Here is a 10,765-nt window from a genome sequence, read left to right as displayed (position 1 = left end):
AAAGGGAAATTTGTTCCCTAAATGTCTCAGAGACACTGAAAATACTGTCAGTAATTCATAAGCAAAAATGCAAAATTTYCTTTTGAATCCAGTAGCTATAACTCACGCAGAAGCTTTTACAAGATATAATAATATCAGGAACATGTTTGTCAGTAAATGAGAGCTGAAAATCTATATCTGCTCATGAAGTGAGTAATGATGGGTGCTGCTCAGTTACTAGGCTGTGATGCTGCCTGCAGGATTTTGGTGACAGCATGAACAATGCGAGTGGTGCCGTTTGAATTGGAGTATTTATTCATATGGAAAGGGAGTGTTTAGTCCTTACATTCCCATTTATCAAACCCAGTGACAGTATCTGATTTCATATTGTGATCTGTTATGCAGACTGGAAATTCTGAGAGAAGAACAGATCTGTCAGCAGGATTATTCAAATAAGTGCTGTTGGGGACTTGTGCTCTCCCCTGTTCCTCCCTGGTTTAGTTGTGCATTTCAGGAGAACGATTTTGAAACTCATTCCAGCTGATCATGGCTGTTAAACCAAAAGTAAGGCTAATATTCGTCTGGGGGGTTAATCCTCACTACTGGGACCAGATTGTACCCTTGGAAAAAGTTGCATCTGATTTGCTGAATGCAGCAGTTCAYGATGTTTTCCTGGTTGGAAGTGCTCCCCATCATGATGCTCTAYAAATTGAGAATCAATGGAGCTTTATGATACCAAACTTGACATTTCTGAGTTTGTGCTGGCTCCCACCATTTGCATTGAGGAGCAAAGAGAAATGGTGATTTTACATGCTGCCAGTAGGCTGCACATCCAGTGCTACCAGCAGGGCTCTGTAGACTGAATAGAGAAAGTTATTGCTGCAGTTTCCAGGTCATTTGTTTGAAATTCAGCCAATTTCAGTGCAATCTGCCTGGAACTCCCTGTGTGCACCAGGAGGGAATTAATGAGCAGTCTCAGCCTTCCTGGGGACCTCTGAAGRTGGTGTTCAACTTCAGGGACTACACAGGGCCTGACTGGCTTGGGTGGGAGCTTGACAGGAGGACAAGTACTGAACACATCCTGTTTCTATGGCCAGTCTAAGGCTGAGTCAGGTGTGGGGAGACCATCTCAGTTGGCTCTTTGATACTGTTTGTGTCATTCTGTGTGGTGGTGCTGGCTSTGTGCAGGTTCTGCAGACTATGGAAGACTGGGAAATCAAAACCCAGGCTTTTCTTATTGTTTTAAGTTTATTTGGTGCATGTAATATTTGGTACCTGTGAAGATACACCACKACAATGGAGAAAGGAAATTCTGACCAGTGTAACAAAGCTGTTGGATGCCTTTGATAATCTAACCCACCATTTAAGGTACTGAGGATGTCAAGCAATTCAGAGGTTCAGACTAACATCCTGAACACACTTCCCTTTTGTCAAACTCATCGCCTTTAGTAGGTATTAGTTTTTTTTCCCAAAATTCCTTAAGCATGCCGACTTCTCAGCATGATGTAAAGTTGGCTTGCAATGACCCAATTAGAAATCTGGGCACCTCCACTGTTAATTTGTGCACTAAATTTAATTAAGAGCAAATATTTTGATGCAGAAATAGGATATGAGGTTGGCACAGGCATCTGCCATCAAAGTCTTGATATATCCTTCCTTTAACTTACACTCATTTAGACCTGGAAAGAATGTAGGATCTTTTTTAGAAGGTAACTATCCCTCAGAATCTGTTCTGCTACAGTGGRCTGTCTGCCACCTTGGTAGCAATATCCACCATCTTGACAGAGATATGAAAATGAGACTGAAGGGAAGGTCCAATGTCTAYGAAAAGGTTTCAGGGGAGAAATTCCCCAAATGTTAAGTGAATAGGAACAAAAAACCCTGCAGCACTGGTCAGCCTACGGAGGTGGCAAATTCACTGTGAAAGGCTAGGGAGAAATCTCTGGCTGGTATTGCTGAAGAAGGGGGTCAGGCTGTCTGACAGCCAGTGAAACTCCGAAGGGAAGATCAAAGGCTTGACTATTAGCTGTGCTAAATTCCTCTTAGATTTCTCTTGTAGATCAAAGGACCCTTTAAATAGGGAGGAGCTGATTYCCCTGGAAATATCCTCTGCTCAGTATTGGCCTTTCATGTAAGCCCCAGCTTAGTGGTGAGATTTGGGCCAYTGGGATATGGCACAAATGTGCCCCTTGAAGCTTTCTGCTGTCAGAGGAAGGAGCCTTGGGGTTGCTCTGACATACACTCGGAGCTCAACAGGCCTTGCTGAGYTTCCCAGTATGAGGAGCACAACAGACTTGAATTAAAAGGTCCTTAAACCTTCCTCACCAAGGCATTGCAAGAGTATAATTGTATTTTCATGTGAGAGCTCAAAAAATGTGACCAGTAGACATGGAAGAAATTGATGTTTTCTAACCAGCCTGTCTGCTCTGCTCTCCCCATTTTTTGTGGTTTTTTTGGGGTTTTTTTTGTTTGTTTTTTTGTTTTATTTGGCTTTTTTTTTGGTCTTCAGGTGGTTGTCTTTGAGCACAGCTCATAACAAATACCAAAGTAGCACTTTGCAAAATGGCTGCTAAAATATGTGAAAGCTCCTGTCATGCAAATCCATTGCTGATGAATGGGAGAACTTCAAATGTAAAGGTAAGAAAATAAACAGAATTAATCTGAAGCATSAAGATGGCTGCACAAAGCATTTTTCCCAGTCTGCACACTGTAAAGCCAGTATGTTACAAAAATGGACGCTTCTTTCCTGTCCTACTTGTATAAAACAAATATCCACACTTCTTATGAAACAGGTGACATAGGATTTAGTTTTCTCAAGGGAAATTTCTCATAGAATTGGATGATCACTTTCCATGATGGTTTTCTTTGACTGCTGTCTGACACTGATAAAGCATTTTATGAGGCTTTATATCTACAGATCTTTTTCTCCTTCTTTAACCTATTATCTCTAGAAGTATCTTTRTATACTCTTCTGGTTGCTGCTGTGAAATYTGTTGTCCTYTTAGACACAGAAACACAATTGTTCWCCTGWGACTGAGAGTGGACTCTTGTCATCCCCTCCTATTTTAATTCACAAGGCCAAATTTGCTTCTGTGCCATCCAGAAGCATCCAATTTTGCACAGRTTTCTGAGGTGACAGCAATGGGGGTAAACCTTCCTGATGTAGTGGCTGCAAGTTATTTCATTTTGGGGTGATACACAGCATTTCAATAATGCCTGTTTCATTCAGGCAATTAAAAATACACAAATTAGGGATTAGCCCAACAACTAGGTGCAATGAATATCTCCCAGATGATCTTTTCTCCGTGCAGCATGCAGATCCATACATTTCATGGATAGATGTGGTTTTTTTCTTCCACATCTGTTGAAGTTCTGATGCCAGGCATTTAATTACAGCAGTTCAAGCAGCAGCTTTTGAGATCCTTCTTCAATATATAAGGGAAAGAATTAGAATAATGTGTGTGTGAAATCAGCAGGGTCCAGTGGACCAACCCTTGCTCTGGAAGGGATGTATGGCATATTTCCATTCTCAGACCCTTTGATGMCTTAAGTGCCACATTGTCAGCRCTCTCMTTCACATATGGGGCAGTGAGTGGTCCAGGCTGCTGGACCCCATGAGTTTCAAAGYTAAAARKGCYTGGCTAGTGCCCACTCACTGCTTTRTGTTTTACCCTGTGACATTTATTCYYGGGGTCACACYTCCTACYCCAAGCAKCCTCTCAGAATATGAATTCTGATATGTTCACCCATGTCTCAGGTAATGTTGGCTCAGGCTTTGCGTGTACTCCTGTTCCTGCAATTCTTCAGTTACACCTTTGTTTGTAGTTACCTGGTTTATTGTGTAACCCCTTGAGGGCTAATGTGCCTGGAGGCACAAACACAGGATTTGCAAAGGATATTTTTAACTACATTTGCTTCATTGCTGCATAGTGCTTCAGAGTTAAAGACCTTTGCAGAATACCCAGAGCCCTCAGATGCAAATGCACTCATCTGACCCTGCCCCCTTCGCAGTCTGAGAGCATCCCTGTGTACCAAAYGTAGCAGTCTGCCTGGTTATCTTCCAGCAAACACCTTTTGAATGTAGATACTGCCCTCCAGACTCTCACAAATCCTCCTCCACATCCTGCCTCTGTGGTCTTTCACACATGTCTGAGCTGAACAGCTGCAGCTCTTGGGTASAGAACTGATGGGTGGTTTTGTGACTCAAGGCAGTAGACATTGTTCCATGAGTGACTGTGCAGAGCCTTCCTCCTCGTGTTTGTCCATAATTATAATCATGATGTCAGCACTTTTCTTGGAGCTGATACTAACTCCAGATGAAATTCRTGGACTGGCTGCATTGTCTCCATTGACTTCTATGCACAAATTACAAACTGGAAGTCAGGTGCCCACGCACAAATTCAGAAGGTGAGAGGAGCTTTAACTCAGTGCAAAGTCATCCTGCTCTGTCACACTGCATGCTCTGCACCAGGCTCTCAGTACCTGGCAGGGTTGGTACCAAAAAATTGCATGTCCCTAATTAGCCAATTCAATTGATATAGTTAACACTAAGAAACAGGGAATGTCCTGACTTGCTGGTGTGAAAGCCCTGCAGTTTTGGCAAGCTGTTTCAAAGCTCCCTGTTGCTAGAGCACAGGAAAAAGGCAAAACCCCAGAATCAGTGTGATCCTGTTTTGTCTATCAAGGGCCCCTGTGATCACAGAGCATATTTCTCACCCTGCTCAACATTTTTTTTGCAGGAAAAGCTGACATAAGTTGGCAAGGACAGCAAGCAGCCCCTCCTCACTTCTCCTCCAACCAATGTAAGGAGCAAATTCAAAGACTCTGATAAAGTGAGCCAAGGTACGATCAGAGCAAACCCTTGATGCTGTTTTGCATTCTTCCCCACTGCAGGCTGCTGTGCCAGGCAAAGAAAAGCCCATCCCTCATGGAAGCTGAACATGTTGCTAAAGCAGACCTATAAGGCTTCCTCCTTTCACTGGTGTAACTATGCCTTACCTTGGCTCTCCAGATTGAAAAGGGTGGTGATTGAGCACAAAGCTCACCAGCTGTGTGGGGTACAGTTTAATGTTCCCACTATGGCACCACGGTTAAACTGATCCCTCGTGTCTAAAACTCAGAATGGGTTTGGTAGAAGCAGAAAGCACATGGTCTTTCTGGGAGCAGGCCCAGCCTGTGGTGAGCTGTGACACAAGGCACGGTTAGCAGCCTGCATGATACATGTGTGAGTGCCTGTCATTGGGGGGGTGGCTGCACAGAAATCTCTTCTGTGCCATTATATGGATGTTCCCTATGCCTCCAGTCCCAAACTGGTACCTTTCCTTGTTCAAGACCTTTTTTATACAATGGAAAGATGCCTCTTTCCATTATAATTTGCCTTATGTTGACACCTCTTTCTGCCACATTAAACATGAAACTTCCCAGAAAAGTGACAGTCCAAGACTGCTCAAGACTTCTTGCAATTCAAGGACAGGCAGAAAGAGTGATTAGAGAAAATAAATGGAGAAAGAACAAGGTTTTTTTTTGTTGGTTAGGGACAATTAGGTCCAAGAGGATGAAAGATGTTGTATGTTGAGGAGGTGGAGATGCCCCTCTAAAGGCMATTCCAGTCTTGTGTCACAGATTACAGAATATTCTGTGCTGAAAGGGACCTACAAGGATCATCAAGTCCAATTCTTAAGTGAATGACCCACACAGGGATTGAATCCACAACCTTGGTGTWATTAGCWCCATGCCCTAATCAGCTGAGCTCATCTCAGGGTCATGGGTTTCTTTTAGAGATCACTGTAATGAGCTGGCTGRAAACACAGTGTTCACAAAGGATATAAACAAAGATGTGACTCAGTCTCAGTCTCAGTCTCTGTCTCACCTCTGCTCTTGAGCTTCCTGCATCTGGAGGCAGCTGGTGGACTTACYATGGGGCCAAAACAGGACCCAAGASACCAGAAGGACTAAACACAGAGGGCTTGTGTTTGAGCCACGCTTCAACACCACACTACCATGGCTTCACTCTGACTGGTGTGGTCATTCCTTTCTGCTTCTGAGAGAATGAGAAAGGATGCAAAAACGTGGTGCACATCTCACCCACAGTGCAATCAAATGCTGGGCAGGGCAGTAATGGTTCCTCAGCCTGGSCCTGTATATCACACACTTGAGAAGAAATCCTCATCCAGATCTAAGCATCATATTTTGGTTGAGATTCTCATTATTTCTTGTAAAATCTTGTTATTTAACCTCAGAAATAACCTTCCCCTTCTCYTCTGAAAGTTAGGTATTTGGGTGGTTTCAGAGAACAGGGAGTCTCTTGTCTCTCTGATTGGGGCAATTGCAGCAGTAACTGTTTTCAGGGTGAAATCCTGAATTCATATGTAATCCCTGACCAGGAATCGCTTTTCTTACATTTACTAGGAGGAGGGAAAGTGGAGGGTGGAGGCAAATGGATAAATGGACAAAATCACATTTTGGAAGGAAGCTGAATACTAAATTTTCATTCTATAGAAGGAAAGAAAAAGACCTTTTATACCCATGACATAGCTGAATGGCAGATGGCTTCAGCCTTCAGCATCCACTAAAACTCTAGATGAAGCTTGTAGCCTGTAGTCCTCTTGAAAGACAAAGATAATGTAATTATGCAACRGACAACATGAGCTGTGGATTGATTTTACTGTGGTACCAACTGAACAACTCCAGGGCTTGGCTTGTGGCTGTCATRGGAGAAATTCTCCTTTAGCCAAGGAGCTGCTGTGGTGAGGACAAGGGGAACCTTCCCATCCTATACAGCTGTGGCTGCTTTTGTGGAGCAACTCACTGGCCTGGATGGGTCCAGGGCTGGCAAATGAGGAGCCACACATCTGATAGAGGACAGGTGTAGTGTTAACACAGAACCTTCTCTCTTAGGGCAGGAAAGCCAGCAGTGTGGGCATATCCTGAGCATGTGCAAGCAATCTGTGTCTGCGGCACTGCTGCTCTTGAGGTGCAGTGCAGAGGAGCTGCGCAGAGGCGCATCTCTGCTGCGAGGGCTGCAGCCACACAGGGCAGTCCCAGCTCACATGGGATGTGTTTGCATCACAGCATCACAGAGGCTACACGTTCAGACAGTGCCCCATGCTGGCACTTCACCCRTATGAGCTCCTGACCCTTCATAGGAGATCTGCCAGTGTAGTGTTTCCCTTTACCCCATTTCTACCCTACCCTACTTCCCCGAGGTTGACTGGGACTTTTCACTGCTTTGAGCCACTGGGTTGAGTAAAGTGGTGGCTGCAGGCACTCACACAACTTACTGGGTAGGTCACGGACCAGTAAGGGACCTATTCACCCCTCTGACTATCTGGCTGCTCATTCACTTACCCTAGGGCTGTGCAAGGAGCAGCTTGCCCGTCTTCTTTGCCTTCCCGAGTGCTGCTCTGACATATTTGTATCCATGAGAATCCTAACTGCTTTAGGACAGTTGCATCCCACCACAGCGGGTCTGCCTGGGTGAGTGTCCRTGCATGATGCAGCTTCTTTGAAGGGCCTGGATCCCGGGGTTAGCCACAAATGTGCTTTCTGGGAGGAGGAGGCTGGGGAAGCGCGTTTAGGGCCAGCAGGTGCGAGGGAGGTGCCGGGGGGGCAATGGAAGGCAATAATGTCCTTGACCCTGCGTGTGCTCTCGGGGTTTGCTGTCCCTGTGCCGGGGTAGGGACAGACTCCGCGTGTCCCCACCTGTCGCGCCAGCGGTGGCACATCTGGGCGGGGCGGCGCGCCCCCCGGCGGAACAGCTGTGTCTCCATGGCGACGGGCGCGGCGGGGGGGCCGCGGTGCCGCCGCCCCGCCCCGCCCCGCCGAGCGGAGCCGAGCGGCCGCGGAGCCGAGCGGGGCGGGGGGCCCGGCGGGCGGGACCGCGGCTCTCGGCGCCCTCACAGCCGGCGCTGCCCTCCGCCCTCGCCGCCACAGCCCCCGGGGACACAGACCGTGCGCGGTGCCGCCCGGCCCGGCCCGGCTCGGATGCCGCCATGGGGAGCCGCTTCTCCAGCATCCCCGCGCTGCCCCGCGGCGGCCAGGGCCGCCTGCACCGCGCCCGCCACCACCGCCTCAAAGGTACGGCTCGGTCGGCACCCGCGGCACCCTGAGTGCCCTCGGCACCCTGAGCGCCCGCGGCATTCCCAGCACCCTGAGCATCCCGGTTAACCCGGGCAGGCGCGGTATCCCGGGGTACCTAAGGATCGATGCAACCCGGAGCGGGATAGGTGCTCTGGACAYCCCGGGATGGGATGGGCACCCAGGCTGGGCACAAATCCTGGGTACCGCAGGGACCCCAGTTTGGGRTTAGATCCCTGGGTACGCACAGCACCCTGAGTACTCCACGCCGGACAGGCATCCCGGACACCTCGGGTCGGGCTGGGCTCCCGGGGTAGGGTGGCTCCATGCCTGGCACCCYRAGCCCTCTCACGGTGTGAACCCCGCTGTCCTGCTCGCAGCACTGTCATCTGTTCCCCGGCAGTGCCCCATGGGTGGCTGATGAGTGCACGGGTCTGGCCASGCAGAGGTACCCTTTGAAAGCAAAGGACAAAAATTTGGGGGWGTATGACCACCGAAGAGTCCCCGAGTGCTTATTGGTGAATGAAGGCTTTGCTTTGGTGTCTCTTCTGAGTGCTCAGTGGATGTGTGTGTGCATGGGACTGTTAGCCCTGTTTGGAGGAGGGCAGGKAGTATTTGGTCCTTGTCCAGCTCATGTGGCTATTCTGTTCCTCATAAGGATGCAGTCCCTTTTCTGAACTCCTGGGGACCTGTTGGGACCGAATGGCATGAGGGTGACTTCTGTAATGTGGGCAGGAGMGCCTGCCAAAGGTCTCCTCTATCTCTCCTTTTCTCTACCTCCTTTTGCTATAAATTGGGAGGGTGGTAGCAGAAAATAATCCATCGCTCATGAAAGCAATTTCCTTGGGCAGCAGGACACACACACTGTGTGTGTTCAGCACTACCTGGGTACCTCTTCACTGAGGTCATTTTCACAGCCAAAGGCACTGGATGATGGGGGTAGAAGGTGTCACACATCTCTCTGTAAGCAGGGAATGAGGGAACGTGCTACTCCAACAGCCATTTCAGATCATAACTTGTTGCAGCTTCCTCTGTGTGTTGCAGAATTTGCAGCCACCAGCATGGAAAATAGGGATGCTGATGTTCACCCTTGTTTTTGCTGGGCTTTTGGATACTTCTTTGGCATGGTCTAGAGGTGTGGAAATGGTTAATGATGAGCTGGGCAGCTGATTATTATGCTGAAGGATTTTCTGATATTCGCGTTATCCTTTTGAATGTCTCTGCTCCCTTTGTCTGTWCTTGGGTGGTTCAGAGCAGTTGTGTGAACTGAGGGTGATTCTGTCATGGCTGTTTCAGTGACCATGCACGGAGATGTTAGGAATGCTCACTGCTCTGTCATGGACAAGTCAGTCAGAAATTCAGCCCAGGCAATGGCTGGGCTTCAAATTAGACTTGAAGGGAGTGGGATGCTGAACCCTAAACACTGAACCATCATCCTCTGTCAGTGCAAACAGAAAGGGTGCACGCAATGCTGTAGTTGTTGGTATGTGATTGTAAACTGCCAGGGAGGATTTGTCTCTTTAAGAATCATGCTGTCAGCTGGAAGTCTTTCTGGAGCAACCTAAAGCAGATAAGAATTTAGAAACTGAAGGCAGAAGGGACACTGCCACTTAATCCATTAACAGTGGCTTATATGAGATTTGGAGGATGCTCTGTATGAATCACCTGATTTGGTGGGGGGGAGCGATGAGTTGTGGGTTAATGGCACTTTGTTTCTATATTTCTTCCTTTAATTTCCATTTTAATTAAATTTCCACCTGTGCTGAGGCAGCAAGCAGAAATATTATCAAGATTGTAATGTAACAGAGCGCTGAAATAATTTTTATTTGGAATAAAGAGGGAACAAAGCATTGTCTTTGTTACAAGAACCAAGCAACTGCCAGGGACAATATGTGCCTTTTCTGTCTTTTTTAGAAACCAGACTGCCTCAGGTCCTACATTTAAATGCAGAATAAACAAGTATGATTTCATTTGACAGGTTTCTGTAAAATGGACTCGAGGCATAGCAGTGAAAGTATGAATGTCACACAGTTTTGTTACATATCTGCCATTTAACATTTTGTAAAGTGTATTTTAGTTGAAGGTCCCAGTTGTTCTTCCTTCAGTGTCTGGCTCGTTGTTAGGGATACTGAACTTTTATAAGTTGGCCACCATCTAGTACTTTCTTACTCTGTGACAATCTCTTCCTAACTTGGTTCTGGCAGTGATTAGGGCTCATTCTTGCTTAAGAAGATGCTATGATTACATTGTCTCCCAGGGTGGTCTGTGGACATGAATTCAGTCCCTGTACCTTGCAGGTTCATCTCTACTAAGTAAGAAGTAAGATCTTTGCACATGATAGAGCTGTTGCCCACTTGAGCTGAAAATTTTTATRTCTTTGTTGGTCCTGCTAAAAATGGTCACCTTTATCTACATAAATCTTCTGAAGACTATGTGGTACTTTTGTTGGTGTTGAAGGCATAACACAGAAAACTCAGCAAGACTGACATGGCTGGCAGAATATTCTTTGCTTTAGATGGTCATGCAAAAGGAGGAAAGYACCCAACTTGATTCTCAGGCTTCAGATGCAKTTTTAARATGAGGTAACTGAAATAGGCAGRTCTTTGCAGAAGGTGCCTGCAAGAGTAAAGCAGAAACCCCAGGCTCATGATTTTAGAGTTGCTTTTGAGTGAGGTAATACTTTAAAATCTGTTATGTCCAGCCCTTTATA

General features: G+C 46.8%; 1 protein-coding gene across 1 annotated transcript in view; it reads left to right on the top strand.

The window, feature by feature from the left end:
• The first annotated feature begins 7,914 nt into the window (after positions 1-7,914).
• Positions 7,915-10,765, top strand: part of NEURL1 (neuralized E3 ubiquitin protein ligase 1) — a 137,055-nt gene continuing 134,204 nt past the window's right edge. Inside the window, exon 1 of the mRNA XM_057379523.1 lies at positions 7,915-8,055. Coding sequence (XP_057235506.1) covers positions 7,971-8,055 — 85 coding nt within the window. The 5' untranslated portion in view covers positions 7,915-7,970. The remainder of the gene's footprint in view (positions 8,056-10,765) is intronic.

This window comes from Malurus melanocephalus, unplaced genomic scaffold (genome assembly GCF_030028575.1).
Source record: "Malurus melanocephalus ecotype Western Australia unplaced genomic scaffold, MMel_1.1 scaffold_12, whole genome shotgun sequence".
Lineage (NCBI taxonomy): Eukaryota > Metazoa > Chordata > Aves > Passeriformes > Maluridae > Malurus > Malurus melanocephalus.
The sequence above is the reverse complement of the archived record's forward strand: the minus strand, read 5'-3'. Positions and strand labels throughout refer to the sequence as shown.